The 17,932-nt window shown below is 45.9% G+C and overlaps 1 protein-coding gene across 2 annotated transcripts in view; it reads right to left on the bottom strand.

Moving 5' to 3' along the window:
- Nucleotides 1–17,932, bottom strand: part of Mgmt (O-6-methylguanine-DNA methyltransferase) — a 247,989-nt gene that overhangs the window by 43,561 nt on the left and 186,496 nt on the right. For both annotated transcript variants that reach the window (XM_031388653.1, XM_031388652.1), the window contains exon 3: nucleotides 4,624–4,784. In XM_031388653.1, the coding sequence (XP_031244513.1) occupies nucleotides 4,624–4,784 (161 nt within the window). The remainder of the gene's footprint in view (nucleotides 1–4,623; nucleotides 4,785–17,932) is intronic.

The raw sequence follows: 17,932 nt of genomic DNA, 5'->3' as shown, positions 1-17,932 counted from the left end.
CCTTCTGCTAAACATGATTGGGTTGTGTGGTGGAGCTCTGCAGCCTGGGACAGAGGCCTTCACCACCTCAACTTTTTTTTTTTTTTTTTTTTTTTTTTTTTTTTTTTTTTTTGGCTTTTCGAGACAGGGTTTCTCTGTGTAGCCCTGGCTGTCCTGGAACTCACTCTGTAGACCAGGCTGGCCTCAAACTCAGAAACTGCCTACCTCTGCCTCCCAAGTGCTGGGATTAAAGGTGTGCAACACTACTGCCTGGCTTTCCACCTCAACTTTCTAATTGTAGAGACCTCTGAGGACTTTGGGATCAAAGTCTGGACCTGGACCTGCCTCTGAAGCTCCAGACCTAGCAGTTTGCTTGCTAGGTTTCTTAGTGCCTTAAGCAATTGCTGATTGGTCATAGGCTCTTTGCATAGGAATACCTGCCCCTCTGCCCTCCCACCCTCCCACCCCCCAATTTCTTGGGGTCTGGCAGGTTATGATTCTGTCCTGAGATGGTATTGTAGTGTATTCAAGCCCTTGGTGATCCTAGCACTGAGTGGATCTTAGATTGTTCTAATGAAAATCCAGGCTCTGAAGCAACTCTCCCTCCCTCTAACTGCTTCCTTCACTCACAGCCCTTAGCACTGTGACAACACTCCTAGCCTATCTCAGAGGGAACACACATTTCAGCCAGAAGCATTCAGATAGCCCCCTGATGGTTCTGGTTGGCTGCCGTGGTTTTCTGGGTGTGATCCTGTGATGCTAAGAGCAACTTCCAAAATACTGCAGTGACTTGGAAGCAATTGGTGATATGCAGAACCTCAGCTAACTCCTCTCAAGACAAAAGTGAATGCCCACACCTCTTGCTCTGCTATGTGCGCATTCCTCCACTAGGCAGACATACATACACACTGCCCAGAGCTTCACCAGTCAGTAAACAGCAGCACATCCATCACTCCATAGTGTGTACTGTTACAGCTTCCAAAAACTATCAACCCAACACAGGGTGAATCATGCTGCACAAAGCACCCAGGAGTCAGAAGACTTGGAAACCATTTCCTATTTGTTTGTTTGTTCTGGCACTATTGGGGACTGAACTCATGACCTTGTCAGACAAGCACTTTACTACAGGTAAGCCCTGTACCACTGAATCATCTCCCTTCCCCAGAGCTAGTTCAATAGTTTCTTTTAGAGCACTAATTCTCAAGCACAGTATGTCTCCTAGGGAGGGGCAGCTAATGCATATATAAATTTGTCAACACTAAGGAGCTGGAGAAGCCTGTGATCCACAGGACCAGCCCTACACGGTCACAGCCAGAGTGGTTCAGGAGACCCAGAGGCTCTGGAGGATGCCTCTGGTGATATGCTGCAGGTGAGTGCATGCCACAGGACATTTTATAATTGTACAGGTTTGTACATGAGCGCAGGTGGGTACATGCTATGGGATGTGTCGACAGAGATCACACTGGTGTCAGTTGGTTCTTGCTTCCACCTTGCTTGAGGCAGGGACCCCCTTATCCTTCCTTCAACATTGCATAGGGCACTGGGCACATAAACTGCCTCTGTAGGTTCTGAGAATTCTCTTGTCTCATCAGAAATCATAGGAATACTGGGATAATAGATGCGCTCCACTGTGTCTGTCATTTATATGGGCACTTGGGATCTGGTCTCAGGTAGTCAGGCCTGGACAGCAAGCACTGTTCCCTCTGAGCCATCTCTCCAAGCCCATAATCATCTTCTTTTAAAAATGGACAGACCAGCAGGGTAGTGATGGCACATGCCTTTAATCCTAGCACTTGGGAGGCAGAGGCAGGCAGATTTCTGAGTTCAAGGCCAGCCTGGTCTACATAGTGAGTTCCAGGACAGCCAGGGCTACACAGAGAAACCCTGTCTCGAAAAACAAACAAACAAAAGAAAGACCATGACTAAATCTTGAAGAAAGTGGAAACAAACCCAAAATAATCCACAACAAACACCTACCCCCAAAGATATGCAAAAGCATGTCAGACAAATCCAGAATTAAAAATGCACAGAATGGAATGGGCAAAGGAAACACTAATTCCATATCAAAGTGGACTGACTCACTTTCTTCCTGCTCTGAACAGACTGGCCTAGGGTCTTCAGCTTCCAGAGCACACTGAGATACCCCAAGGTTCCGTACCGCTGTCTACTTCTCTTGTATTACAAGATGCAAACTGGACAAAGCCAGGGTGTGTGTGTGTGTCATTTACACATGTGGAGTAGACCCAATTAATTCCATGTAAGCCAGGATACCCTAACCAACCCTACCCCCTCCTTCTTCAAACTGTAAAATCTGCACACCTGGTCCTTGCCCAGAAGCAAATGACTACACTAAATTGAAAAAACCTGGGCTGCACATGTTAGGGCGTGGGAATCCCTGCCCCGTCTCCCATGCAGCCACTAACTATCAGAGGCAGGCCTGGTCCATGTGACCTTGGGAGCTAATAGCTTGGGTCTTAGAATTCATAATGCACCAGGAAGAAGAGTGTGTAAGAAGCCTAGTTCTATCTAATTCTGCCTATCTAATATTTGTATATTTGGAAGTGCTCACCTGTACTGCAGAGCTGGGGGTGGCCCCTGGCTCCACCTTATTCTGATGGTTATATATCTTCCTGTTTCCAAACAACCACAAAGACCTGCTGGTATAGGGTGGCCTCAGTGTGGGCCTGGTGTAGGCTCCTGAGTGCTGGGGACTTGTCTGGGGACTCTGTGGGTCTGGTACCTCAATTGGGAGCCTAGTGACAAGTATAGGAGCAGCAGAGAGGGAGGGATCCAGTCTGGATCTGTTGCTGAGGATGAATGCCTGGCTGTTCTAATGCCACTCTTGGTTGTCACCCTACCCGGAACATGAGATGCCACCTCACATCTTCTCCAGGTCTGGCCTGGTCTGTGTAAGGCCAAGGTTTTCTCTGGACTCTGGTGGCATCAGGCCAGGAGACCCCACTGTCTGGCTTGCCAAAAGTGAGTCATTTTGTCCTCTACAGTTTTCCTGAAGCCACATAACCAACCTCAGGCAAAGGTTAGGATTTTACGGGCTCATACCTCATCTACTACCTCATGGGATTATACAGACATCTCTTCCTTTGTAAGATAGTTTTCTATTCGGAGACCCTGAATCTTATTAGGTGTCCTTGGCAGGCCTAAGAGAAGGGTGGCTTGCTGGCTCATGCTCTCTCTCTCCCCCTCTCTCTCTTTCCCTCTCTTTCTCCCTCCCCCTTCCTTCTTTCCTCTCCTTCCCTTCCTCCCTCTTTCTCCCCCTCTCTCCTGTTCAGACAGTAACCCCAGTGAGATATTGTGGTTGGGGTTGGAAGAATCTACCTCCACTTCTCACTTTCTTGAACTCCATAGCAACACATGTCCCCTGTGCCGGGCAGTTGGAGGTGTTCAACAGTGACACACAGTTACCTGAGCCATAGCTACCAGTCAGACTCAGAACGAGGGCAGGCACACAGCCAAATTCTCTTCCCCAGTGGGTGGAGGATGAAGGTGTGGTCCCTGGACACAGAGCTCTGCAGATATTTGCCCACCCCTCCCAAAGACCCCTTAACACATTCTGGCACCCCTGCTGAGAACAGCTTTCTGAGAACACAGTTCCAGATAACACAGGACTGAGCAAGGTGCCCATTCATTCCAGCTGTCCTTTCAGTTTATTTGCATAAAACAGATCCCCTGTTTTACCTCTCACTTTCTGGTCTGGCATCAGTCTGACCTCAGAGGGCTTTTGACCTTGGGTTTTGTTTGTTTGTTTGTTTTTTTGTTTTGAAATCAAGTCTATTTTTCAAGTGTGAAATGAAAACCAGGCACAATTCAAGTACCTTTAAATTATACTTAGTAAACATCACTCTGAACCTCAAGGTTGCTTTAAATTCACCTTAGTTAAAAATCACAAGCTTTTTTTTTCCCCTTAAGGAGACATATGTATTTCCATGCATATGTCTGAATGTGTATATATACTAATTTATATTAAGTGCTTTCTTATAAAAGTCGCTATGGAGAATAAATCTCTCCTATAGGCCTAGAATGATCTTAGCTATAGTAATTAACTTCTGTGCTGCACAGATCCAAACCAGCTTTAGAGGAAATGCAATGTTTTCTTAGTTTACTGGGAGGCTTTAAGTGCCCTCAGCAAACTCTACTTAAGCAATGCATTTTAAACTCATCCTACAGAATAGATCTGTGGTAAGTTGGAAAATGCAGTGGTGGAGTGGCCTCTGAAGTCCCTCTTACAGAGTAACTTCACAGAAGTGGCTAACTGTCCAGATACAAGGCTCATTTTCTGTGCTGTTGGCAGGCAGAGAGTTTAAGTTAACAATAAGCGTATTGAAGAATTTACTGCCATTCAGATGTGTTCCCATTTAAACCTTTCAGCCAAGCCAGAGTCAAGAGTTGATCTGCATGCATCATTTTTACTGCTTTTGCCAAGAATTATGTGACCATGTGCCAAAACTAACATAACCACTTGGAATGGGCGGGGTCATGAGCTCTTAGCCTACGGCCTTCAGCTTGGCTGCACGCCGCCGGTGTTTAGACGATGTGAAAATTCCAAGCCTGTGTAGTCAGTAAACGAGCTGTGATGTCAGCCATAGTTAATAAGTCAGGCTCCCCAAAGGCAGCGTGGTTACCAACCTTGCTGGAACACAGGGTGATGGAGAGCAGGCAATGGAAGACCCTCTGTGGCTGCAGGTTCACGGAAATAGGCTTCCAGCCAAGCTGTGCAGTGCACCAGGGGCTCTGGCACTCCCTCTGGCCCACCGAGCACCTCAGGAGTAGCTGGGACCTCTGTGGGTCTGCAAAAAGGATAAGAAGCTTAGTGACCACATGTGTGAAAAGCATACCTACTGCAGCTAGTGGGGGAAGGCTGCCAGCCACTCCCCAGTGTGTGCCTCTGCCAGACAGACAGAGAACTGCAGATAACAGAAATGGCCACTGAGGGATGTTGGACAGGAAGGCACGGCAGTTCTCATGTCTGCTTTTCTCTCCCCAGGTTTATTAAGTGCAGGGAGAGCCCAAATCATGCATTCCAAGCTTCTGTTCCCACAGTGTCTGGGGATGGGAACCAGCAAACTGACACACAGGAACATCTTGTGTCTCCGGTTAGAGTTTGGAAGTCAGCATCATCAGGTAATCACCACTAACATTTCCCCTAAACATCAGGCCATTAGATTGCATTATCCACATCCCACCTCTCCCCTGAGTCCCTACAGCACAGGGGGTATCCCTTCTCACATGGTTTTGGGCTCCATCTGTGGAAGCTCCTGTGAGCATACTGACCCATATTCCCTAGCACCCATGTGAAGTATTGTTAACGCTCTGAGGCTATGGGGCTGACCCCTCCTTGGGTGTCTAGTTGGAGGCACTTTAGTAACAAACTATCCTGCTCATTCTCTGTAGTCCCTGTCCTCTGGTGGATGTCCTGGAACTTAAAACTGAAATATTTCATAGCAGCTTTGGATGGCTTCCTACTGCTCCTACATGGGGCTATCTTCTGTTCCTTGATTTGGCCCTACATGGAGTTCATGCTCAGCTGGGGTCTGCTCCAGGTTGTGTTCCACAGGCTAAGAACACATGCTTGTAAAGGAAGGCCATTTCTATGTTCTGGGCTTGGAGCCTGGAGTTTTATGGCAGATTCAGTCTTTGCTTCAATTTTCTGGGATCCACACCCAAGAGGCATAGACACTGGATTCAATTTCTCTGTTGATTTTTCTCCTTTTCTTCATTCCCAGGCTCTAGGCTGCAGTGTGCTTCCATGAAACTTTCTGGGCCTGGAGGGTACAGCTTCTCTGGGACTTCTTAGTAGCCCAGTGTCAGAGTGAGTGCTCATGGGAAAGTGGAAAGGGTAAAGACTCCTTGGATGGGTTAATCTCACCAGTCTCCTTTGGCTCCTACGTATGGTGAAGGTTGGCACATTCACTCACTCCACGCATCTCTCTCCACTCATGGACATCCTGGCTGGGAGTGAAGGCCTTTACTCAGCTTTGAGAATGGGGCCCTAAACAAGTGTGATTGGGGGAGTGGCTAAGGGCTGGGAGAGCCTAGGTAGGTCAGGCTGCCTGAGTAAAGCTGGTAGAAGCAAGATGGGCTCCACAGATTGGAGTCGTCAGAGCTATTGTAGGTCAGTTTTAGATAAAGAATAAAGCAAAAACCAACAGGGCCAGAGCTCAGAGGTAGGGCAAGAAGGAATCAAGCCACAGGAAGATGATCTGGGCTAGCAGGGTCAGAAGGTCCTATGGCAAGGTGTCCCATGAGCATGAGTCAGGAGATCTTTAAGTAAAGATCTTCCATGTGAGGAGATGCAGGGTACTGGTACACACTTCCTTCCCTGTTTGTGTAGCATAGATTTGACTTTCACAGGGTAGTGGCACACTTGTTTCTGGCAGAGCCTTGCAAACAGGCCCAGGTAGGTGCTTAATTGCCTAGGACAGCATCTTGGCGAAGGATTTTGTGTCTCCACTAAGTCCTTGTATCTTACAACAAATATATTTCCAGGGTGGGATGCACAACAGGGTTCCTTCGTGCTCGTTTCAGAGAGGGCAGGAAGTCATTCAGAGAAGGCCTTGGAAGCATCTAAACACTCAGGCCCCAGGAAAGAATAGAGGATGGATGGAGAAAGAAGCTACCATCCTTGAGGATACTGGGGCAGAAATAGATGGCCAAGGGGAACAGTCAGGCCTCGAGGGATTGGGAAGATAGCTGAGCTGGTAAAGTGCTTGCTGCATAAGCGCAGCCATTGAAGTTCAACTCTTGGTGCCCTAGTGAAAAAGCTGGGACCCATGGCGTGTGTGCACATTCAGTGCTGGGGAGGGAAAGAGCCCAGCCACCTTGGTGAGTTCCAAACCAGTTAGAGACCCTGTGAGGACATCACACCCAAGGAATGATGTCCTCTGCACCCTCCACCTCCACATACATACAACGAAGCCTTGACCTGGCCGATCCTGTGGCTATTGCAGGCCTTTCTGAAGCCACTACTCAGGGCCCTCATTCAGCCCTGTGCCTGAACAAACAGGTGCAGTGTCACTTCAAGCAGCTGCTGCCTGTATACCCCAGGTGGGCCCCAGGGATGACAGCTCTCTCCACATGCAGACTACAGGCCTCTCTTGGGAGTCTCCTGGGGAGATGGAACTGTCTCATTGCCCTGACTGCTTTTCCTATTAGCAATGTCTGATCATGGGAGGGAGAACTTCCGCCCGTGCCTGGCTTAGATATTACTCAATTTTAGAGATACATGCTCAGTCATTCTATTCTGGTTCTGTAGCTCGCTAAGTGAATCGAGTATCGAGGATGTCTAAAAGGAGAGATGGAGAAATATATAATGTACTTTGCCCTCCTGGTCCCTGGGGATAATGGGAGAACTGAGGAAAAGGTGTGGTGTCTGCTGGAGGTAAGCAGGTCCCTCCTGATTGAGGTAGCCAGCAAGCAGCCTGTCATCTTCAGGGTTCTCTCCATCTACTCAGACTGGCAGTGAATAAAACTCATGTCCATGTGCACAGACCCTCAACCAAGGACACAGGAGGGAAAGTTTGCCTTTTGGTCCTGCATCAAGCTACCAACTCTTCACAGAATAGGAGTGGTGGGTGGGGTGTAATAGGTAGAGGTAAGACAGGTAGCTAAGACCAACTGGTACCTCAACACCTAGGTCAGAATGCTGGATGCTGATGGGCCCCACACAGAGAAGTCCTGAGGGACATCGATGCTCACTGTGTCGGGGAGTACTTTAAGCATGAATCTGGGGTTTCGGTATTTCCCAGTGACTGTTCAGAGGCCTCTGCTGCCCATGGTGGCCTTCCCTCCACCTTGTGGAGGGCAAGCTGTGTTTCCTAGCATTTCCCGTTCTTAAAAGGATACGTGAAGAATTTTTATAGTAGTAAAATTCATCTTAAATTGATTTTTTATGCTTGTGCTAAAGATCTCACCTCTGATTCACTCTGGGGTTCTCTTTTTAACTCTTCCTCCATCGGTACTAGATAACTAGCCATGGGTGAAATGTAATTAAACAGCTTTGATTCCGAAGCAAGGATTTATGGGGCTACATTTAAAATGAATGGCTTTAAACACACACATAAAACCAGATTTTTAAAGCCATGACACAAATTTCCATTTCTACAATAAAATGAAATTTATTCTCTTGCCCTGCCCTCTTTCTCCAACCTTCCCCCGTGTTCGTCCAGGAAAGAACTGCGGCATGATAGCAGCACTAACAGCTGCTCTTATGATGGAGGAGTTTCTCCAGCCTCCCTGCTGACGAACCCTGAAACTCTAACAATTAGGGGCTCCGTGGCCCACTCTTTCAAATATGACATCCAGGTTTCCTCAGTACTAGCCTTGAACAAGATGCAAACCCCTGAGAACTGCTTAGCACTGTACTTGCTCCAACCCCAGTGGTTGTCTTTAGTCTAGGTATCAGGTCAGCATGTCATCTGTCCCCACGGAGGAATAGCGTGGTGAAGACTGGGACACAGCTCCCCTTCTGCTCTTTAACTTGGCATTGGAAGAAAGCTGAGGGCTGAAAAAAAAAAAGACTGTGCTTCCTTGAGCTTCTAACACAGGCGGAGGGAGGATAAACTAAGGCCTGTTCTGAGGGTTTCTTCAAGAAACTAACAACTGTTGGTGATTCCAGGACAAGTGTATACTGCCTCCTGGAATTCCAGAGCATAGAACAGCCCACATCACATGCACTATGTTGCCACAGATGTCTGTGTGAGGGCCTCAACCTTCCTTGGCTTTGAGAAAGGATGACCCATGATGCATGGCAGTGTGGATCATGTCTTTCAGCTCTTCATTCAGTTAAGAAAAATGGCTCCAAAGCCCTCGTCCAGACTTCTAGCACATGAGCAGAGTTGTTCTTCCTGGGTGAACCTTATATGCCAAGACAAGGACACCATCAGGAACAGAACACAAGATTGGTATGAGACAGTGATTCAGTCAAGACTAAGGGAGATGGCCCTGGTGCTGTGTGGCATGTGCATCTTGTCTTCTGAGTCCTGTCAAGTTAGTTAACCACTGAGTGGAGACTGGAGATGGCAAGGCTCTCTGCAGCAGGTGTTGCAAAGCCATAGCCTCCCATAGGAGCCTTGCCTGGGGTCTCGTTCTTTACCAAGTGATGACATGTGAGTGCAGTGCTACAAGGGGAACATAAAGGGCACACCTGTCAACGCCTCCTCCCATCTTTCCCAGAGTACAGATTCACACAACAATCTGAAACATGGCCCAGCCCATGGGAGACTTCGGTATACAGATCTTGGGAAGCTTCAGGAAGTCCCTGGGAGGAGAAAATCACTAAAGGCTAATTTCTTAGTGACTTTTTCCTCCTCAAGAGAGTAAAATAAACATACTTGCTTTAAACACCATGTGATGTAAGAAAATAGGCTATGATTTCTTTAGAGTCACTCACATGTGACAGGACCATGTAATGACAGTCAGCCTTAAGGTGGTGCTGCTATGGGACAACCAGGATGCAGAATGAAAAGATCACATGCTTATGCCATTTCCTCTGGGACCCAGCCTCTTCCTCCCCTGCCCTCGATGACTTTTCAATCTATGCTTTGGGGATGTTCACTGTGACACTAGAAGGCCATACAAAAAGACCTCTATAGAGCAGAGTTCTTCCAGACTCTGGTAAGGAGCTGATGTAGGCTGTGTCCTTCAACCTGGTATAAAAGAAGCTGTGTGGCAACGTGTGGAGTTCCTGGCAGGACTCTTAATAGGAGGAGAGCTGAGGCTAACCACAGCATACTGGACAGCCTCAGGTGAGGAACACTTCTCCAGCTTTCTGTGTGTGGTGTTGGAGGGCAGGGTGAGCTTCTGGGACTCTGGGATAGAGCTCTAGACTTCACAAGCTCACTGAGGTACAACAGCGGCAAAGGTGACTTTATAAACACCGTGTGGAGACTTGCTCTGCCGTGCTGGCACACACACAATTATGTCTAATTTAGAAGATCTCTAGCCGAGTGGCTTGTGTTTGATGGATGTGTTCTGCATCTAATTATGCCTTCCCACTAAAACCCAGGCATTTTTCTTCCAGGGGTAGGTTTGAAGACGAGAAACAAACTACGCTGCCTGCTATCAATAAAAACCGCTTTTTAGAAAAAGACAAACTGAATAAAGCCTTTAAACTTTGCATTCCAACTCAGTGAAGATCTGATCCCACTCATGGCTTACTAGGGAGAGTGCCCACATAGGTGGCCCCTTCCTTGGGCACCTGTAGCCAACTGCGCAGATAGAGGGGACATGAAGGTGAGGCACACAGGGCAACAGCAGTGCCTCCCACTTGTGCCTTTCAGACAACCCCGTTTGAAGGGAGTTGCCAAGGACTCTCCACCCTGCCAGTTCATGAAGGACTGATGATGAGAGATGGCTCCTGAGCACTGCCTGGTGGTGGGAGCCGTCCAGGCACCGTTTGCACGCAGACCTGACAGTCCACTTTTCCAGAGGGCTTTTGGGATACAGAAGAGAAAAGGGGGAGTTAAGGAGCTGATGCTAATGGTAAGAAAGAGCAACCTCAAGAAAGAAGCTGAGCCAGAGGTGAAGAACAGAGGCGCACCAGTATGAATCCACTATTGTACTGGGGTCATGCTGCTCAGCAACACTAACAGAGCTGTGGTAATGACTTCACTACACACATGAGCTGCAGTCACAGATTTCCTATTCACCCACCCAAAGGAAAGTATTTTCTACAATGAAAGATAAGGATAATAAAAGTAAGTATTGCAATTACTTTCTGTCAAGTTCATACATACCCAGGAAGAGGGGATATTAGCTGAGGAGCTGCCTCCTCCTAACTGGCCTTTCAGCAAGGAAGTAGGGCATTTTCTGGATGAACTATTGATGTGGGAGGGCCCAGACCACTGTGTGGGGACCACCCCTGGGCAGGTGGTCCTGCACTATCTATATCTCTATATATCTACTTATATCTCTATTCATATCTGGAAGCAGTCTGAACAAGTCAGGGTAAGCAGGCTGGTAAGCAGCACACTTCCGTGGCCTCTGCTTCGGCTCCCACTCTCAGGTTCCTGCTTGAGTTCCTGCCCGACCTCCTTCAGGATGGTCTGTGATGTAGAAGTGTAAGCCTAACACAACCCTTTCCTCTCCCACTGGTTCTGTCAGTGTTTTATAACAGCCACAGAAAGTAACCTAGGATGAACAATTATGAAACAGTGATGGATTTTAGCATATATAAGATGCTAGTTAGTATTTTAAAACAAGAACGCACACTATTCATAACAAGAGAGTTTATGAATGACATCTAAGAGTCTTGTTTTGGTACCCGCTATGGCTTGGCTCTGAAATGTCCTCCAAAGGCCCATGTATTAAAGGCTGAATCACCAGCCTGTGGTAATATAGGAGGTAGCAGAATCTTTAGATGAGGCCTAACTGGAAGGAGTTAGTCACTGGGTGTGTTCTTGAGAGTGATATGGGAGTCACAGCCCCCTCCTTCCATTCTCCCAACAGCAGCGAGGTGAGCAGCTTTCTCAAACATGTGTTTCTACCAGGATGTTCTATTGCACAGAGGCCTGAGACCCTAGGGGCTGAGTGACCACAGACTGGGAACATGGCCCAAATAAATATCTCTTCTTTAAAAATTCTGAATCCCTGGTGTTTTATCATAGCATCGGGGAGCTGACCAACAGAGCGCATACTTTCAAAGAAGCACTCTCATGCAATGGGAGGCTTCCTATCATGCCAGACAGGCGAACAGGCAACAAAAGCAGCCATTTCTAGAAGGAGGACAGAAACTCTCCAGCCCACAGGAAAGGCAGTGACACCTTTTGCCTCCAGCAGATGGTCCCGACATCCATTCGGCAGTACATCATTGAGCTGTTCCTGTGCAGCTCATGGTCCCTTTGTCCCTGACAAGAGTTCTATTTTTATAATATAACCATCAGAAGCCATCAAATGATATCTGTCCCAGGGTCAACAGTATGAGGGAGACAGTAGGAAATTTAGCAACTTTCCATTTAATGGCTTTGGATGGTAAAAAGAATGCTGCTAAAGCTTGGTATCAATTTTTCATGAGCACACCAATCCTTCAAAATTTTAGGCTCATTAAGATAAGTGAGGCAGAAGGATCCCGAGTTCAAGGTCAACCTGAGTTACATAATGAGCCTTTAGCTCAAACAACTCAAAATCTGAGGCTTGAATAAATTCCAGATCCTAAATAAAACCACACAAGAATTTACTATAGTGTTTTAAAATATCTGCAAAAAGGGAGAAAAGTTTATGTAAATTTTAAACTCCTCCCCATAAGGATTATAAATTTTTCTGAAAAAGATACTTATGTCTTAAAACACATCAGCAATTAAAACCATATTGTAAAGATAGTTTAAATACTACATGCAAGCAATTAGAATGTCCTTAAAAAGGCTATATATACCTTTATACCTTTTAATGTAAGTCATTAAAAGAAAAATTCTATGTTATCAACACTTTAACATATCATTAAAAGTCTCTACTATTTGACAGATGAAGATAAAAACACCCTAAAACTACAGATGAATGATCAGGTCCCTAATGATTCCAAAACAATTATAGGATGCAGAGCAATCTAGTTAAATTTTATTCAAAAGCTGACTACACTTGTGTTTTCTTTTATTTTTCTATCAAGAAACCCATGAGGCTTAAGCACAATTCATTATGTATGAGACCCCACTTGCAGCGCTCGACTGTTGATTAATAGCAAAGTTTGCTGTATGTGTGCCTGCAACATTAGACGCATACAATATGCTAACTTATTCTTTCGCTGAAACTAATTATTTACAAAAATGACTACTTGAGACTACAATTTATTAAATGCATGCATCCAGTCTCAATTTGGCCCCCAAAGACAGCCTGGAATGAAGATCTTTTACTTGATGTGACAACTTCTGGAAACACTGTTATTAATATTGTAAATGTGGCAAATAAAGAGTTCAAATAGCCTCCCGTCTATGTTGCCATTGCTTCCTTCCGCCAAGCAGCTTTTTAACGTTCTAGCCACAGAAGGTACTTGCCTCTCTCACAGTTTAATTTAGCTTCTTAAAATAAAAATGCTTACACATCTATAAAAATGCAAGAGTCATCCTTTGGCTCACCACATTGCTGGGATTTCCAAAAGGGTGTTTCCCAAAGGCTTATTTTTGGGCCTGGGTAACAATTCTCTTTCCCGGCCTTTGAAAAAGGACTATCAGTGTGTGGACTGACTACACCCAGAGCTTACCACTACCTTATCTTTTCAGGGATCTCAAATGGGGCATCTTGTCAACCCCTTGCATATTCCCTGCTGACTGGTTTCATTATGGCACTCATGGCTGCAAACAGAGCCACTTGCTGGGAACATTCTCTGCTTTCTGGTTTTTCTGTTGGACTAATCTATATACATCCGCTTTCTTCTTCTGAGGCTTCCAAGGACTCCACTCTAGCCTTACTCTACCAGTTCCAGTGTGCACACAACCCGTCCCCCTCCCCCAGAGTAAAGAAATCACTTCCTTTCTCCATATGTTGTAATAAGGACAGTCAATATCTGCTCATGAGGCAGGATGAAAGTGCAAAAGACTGTTAGGTGCTGTGAACAAACTGGTCTATGCTCTTAAGGATTTGCAAGGACATCTAGGAGGTGCTCTGAAACATATGATGTTAAGATCTGGGGAATGAATCCCCAGGCAGTGGGCCTCTGCTTTCCATAGGAGCAAGAGTTGAAAGATAAGAATAAACAGCAGGACTTGGAGAACCTCAAGACAGGTTGTCCAGAGGGGTAAAGGATGGCTGTTTTAGTGTCACATGATCCTACATTCTGGCTTTCTACATGGCTAATAAGCAAGGTGACTGACTGGGACGTTCTAGTGGCAAGCCCATTCACATCATATGACTACCAAATAAGAAGCCCTGGGAAAGCAGGGTCCTTTAAAGATTAGGACTCATTGAACCTAGGAAAACAACCCAAGGCAAACTATCTGCCAAGGCTCATTGCTTAGGACATGCCAGGCATGTGATTAAAAGCTATTTGGTGACTTATCTATAGGACATAATATTCCTGTACACAAGCAAGAGGTCTTACTGTATAGATGTTTCCTCTGAATAAGAAAAAAATCTCTACTGAAAGGAAGGAGGCTCCTTAAGACTCAGGAAGCTCAAGAAATTTACAACACTCCAGAAGCTGAGAAAGCAGATCCTTGAGGCTTCTTACTGGGCTTATAGGTAGTAGACAATCACCAGGAAAGAGAAGAGACTCTTTAGTGGAGATGCCTACAGGGTGGGCAGGGAGCTCTAGAGATGGAGCTCTTTTGAGTTGTCATCCATCTTGGAGTTGGGCTTTTGGTGATGCTGTTACTGGAGAGTTCAAGCTCTCTCAGGGGTATATAATAAACTTACTCATTCACCAAACTACACTTGGTTGGAGCGGTTTCTCTGGCCTGCTCTTGGTGGCCTATCTGAGGAGCACAGATGTTTGTTGACATCTTCCTAGAAAAGGTCACATTATAGGCCTATTCCCAAAATGTCACAAACATATCACCTTCCCCATTTTTGAAACCCCAGAAGTGAGGACCAGGTTGACTAGACCATAACCCTGTTTACAAGGCATAGCAAGATGACAAGTTAGAGCAGGGCTTTATAAAGAAGCCAAATGATGAACACTCCATCAAGACTATTTTTGGAGAGCAGACCCAGCCATGTTGATTCATCTAGCATGTTCTTGGCACACAGTATTTGTCTGATGAACGAATGTCTTGTGCAGGTGCAAAGTTGTTACGGAAACCCATCCTACCACGTGCACCACAAGCATTTGTTTTCAGACTCCACTTCTCCAATGAATAATTTGCTGAGAACCATTCTGTAATGAGAATAACCAGAGATCTTCTAGACAGCAGAAGGTACATCTCTCAGCCTTCCCAGACTTGCTTGCAGGCTGCAGAATAATGGGGTTTGCTAAGGCCTTACATCCAATTTCATTCACTTCAATGGACTCTACAACTAGAGCCTGGAAATGGTGCATATTTGAAGTCATAAGATAAAGGGTATTTCCTTCACCCCCACTAGCTGCCTGATGTGGAAAACAAACAAACAAGCCAAAAGATAACAGCTACATGCAAAGCCTTGAGCCTTATCCTCCTGTAAGTGCAGAAAGTGTTGAATCCCACCAGGTACAAAGGTCACAGATGGAGGATGCATTGCCACATCCTCAGATTTTCATCATGATTCTCCATGTGGCAAAAGGAACCCACCAAGTCATTACCAGAGGAAGACTGAAGAGATCCTACTGGGGAGAACCATCCCACTACCTACACGAGCAGCCTTGCTCTGAAGGCATCCACTTCTCTAGGTCAGAGGAGAATGTGAGGACGATGAAGAAGAAGCCCACTGCTGGCACACAACAGCACATCATCCCACTCCTGATGGGATGTAGGGACAATGGGTGGAGATCTCTAGAGGCAAAACACCTGAAGATGGTGACCCACTCCAGCCCCAGAAGGAAGGAGGGCCAGGAAGCCAGGTCCCTTTGTAGCATCTCTTCCTCTCCTAAGCACACAGAGGTATCTGATGCCTTTGTTAAGGAACAGGCTGCTTCCCCTGTGCTCACATCACAGGAGAATGCATTTGATGTTAACACAGCTAAGCATATCACCCCAATTCAGGTCATAGACTGGACCACCATGTAGCTGAGAGACTAACTCTCTGCTGTCATGCTGTTCAGAGGGGAAAAATGTTCATTTTAATAGTGGAGAATCTGACTTAAAATTTAAAATAGTAACTAAATATGCTGAAGATGAGACCTCTTTTATTTTCCAAGAGGCATTAGATGAGGATTGACCTCCAAAGGGTTTAGCCCCATTAACTTGTGTACTGGGCTCATTAATAAATAATCCTGCCACCAAATTACCTGACTTGTAAATTGGTTTGTACAGTTCTAAATAAATAATAGATAGTTCCCTATTATCAAACACTGTGGCATTTTCACAGAGAAGCCCAGCGTGTGATACATAATAGCACAACACCTTTCCACTGGACAACACTCCGTCGTTGTCACTCACTTCTGAGAAAGCTTCAGTTTCTCCCATGAACAATGGCAGCTGGGATATGTTAGCTAGTCATGTTAGCTGGTCAGTGGAGTAAAAAATACTGTATTTAATATCACACAAGTATATTGAGTATACATTAGTGGCCAAACAATCTTAAGCAACTATTAAATGGACAGTTAATGTAATTGTATTTTAAAACACTGAGGTCATATTTAATTTTGAATTGAAACTCTTAAAATGCACTTTCTGGCAAAGAATATAGAGTAATAAAACAACATTAACCACAGGAAAAAAAAAACCCCTAAAACTCACATTATTAAAATAAATCTTTCTTCCAGAGCACTGATATTTGCAAGAAGTGGATTACAAGACGCAGAAAACATTTGTGCCTTTTCAAGAAGTATTGTCACTGGCAGGAGAAGCCAGGGTTTCAACCCGGGATGAGATCACACTTCGAACAGGGCTCAGCTGCATGCCCACCCTCTCTTTGGTCTTGGCGCTGGCCGCTCTCCCAGGACCTGTCTTCCTTCCAGGGACTCAAGCTCAGTTCAGCTACACCCTTGGCCCTTCTAATAGAAACTTCACTGAAGGGAGAGTCTGCTTATGTTCCAAAGCAGGAAGCAGGAGTAAAGGGGTGGGAGCTGGCTGCAGAGCACACCCTGCTGCAGAGCAGCTGAACCAGGCACTTTAACAGCTCCTGCCCCATGCTGCTTGCAAAGTCCTATTTTATATGCCGTCTCCTCATTTTGAAAAGCCAGTGTGGCCCTCTGGGATGCTGTCACACCTCAAGCAGCCTGGTCAGGTCTGTGGACCATGAGCCTGAGCTAGTTCCAGGATATCCCAGGGGAGGGGGGTCACAGGGCTTTCTAGCCAAAACAGTCAAGACACTTATTTATAGCTGTTCTGACAGCAAGCTAAGGAAAGACCCCTTCATGTAAGCCCTGGAGCCTAGAGTAGCATTTCTGAGTTCTTAGACCTACATTAGGACTTTGCCACTGGTACCAGGGATGAAGAGAAAAGGAGGGACCATCCTGCTGAGGACAGTCTCCAAAAGAACTCTAGTACAAGTGTTCTAGGTTTCCCGTACCTTGGTTCTCTGTGCTAACATATCTATCTTCCTACAGATGCCTGTTCTTGCAGTCAATCCAATTTTCAGTCTTTCCCTCCCTCTGTCCCTTTGTCCATCTTTCCCTCACTCTCTCCCTCCATCCCTCTCTCAAATAGGGTCTTATACATTCCAGGCAGGCCTCAAGAACTATGTAGATGGAGATAACCTTGAACATCTGAACCTCTTGCCTCAACTTCCTGAATGCTGGGATTATAAGCATACACTACCACTCCGAGTTATATGTGATTCTGGGGCTGGAAGCCAAGACTTTGTGCATGGAACAAGCACTGTACTGAGCTATATTCACTGCCCTAGAAAAGGGAATTCTTTTTTTGTTTGTTTGTTTGTTTGTTTTGTTTTGTTTTTGTTTTTCGAGACAGGGTTTCTCTGTATAGCTCTGGCTGTCCTGGAACTCACTCTGTAGACCAGGCTGGCCTCTAACACAGAAATCTACCTGCCTCTGCCTCCCAAGTGCTGGGATTAAAGGCGTGCACCACCATTGCCCGGCTTGAAAAGGGAATTCTTATGTGAAAATATTTCCCAACTGTAAACCATTGCCACAGATACACTGTTTTATGTTTATACTGGTTAGATGTTTAAGATTTTAACTGCAGCAGACTCCCAGTTTGTATAAGCCCCAGTGCTTGGATCCCTGGAAATAGAGACTCTACCCAGAGAGCATGGTTATGAGGGAGTGACTGCATTTCTGCCTATTGCCATTCTTGAGCAGCAGTTGGTTAATGCTGGCTCAGGGATATGGGTGCAAAATATAAGCATTCATGACCATCTTATGGGAAACCTTTCACAGATAGAAATCCTTTGTGTTGCAAATAGTTCAGTC

Source organism: Mastomys coucha, unplaced genomic scaffold (genome assembly GCF_008632895.1).
Source record: "Mastomys coucha isolate ucsf_1 unplaced genomic scaffold, UCSF_Mcou_1 pScaffold21, whole genome shotgun sequence".
Classification (NCBI taxonomy): Eukaryota; Metazoa; Chordata; class Mammalia; order Rodentia; family Muridae; genus Mastomys; species Mastomys coucha.
This window is presented reverse-complemented; position numbering and strand designations above follow the sequence as displayed.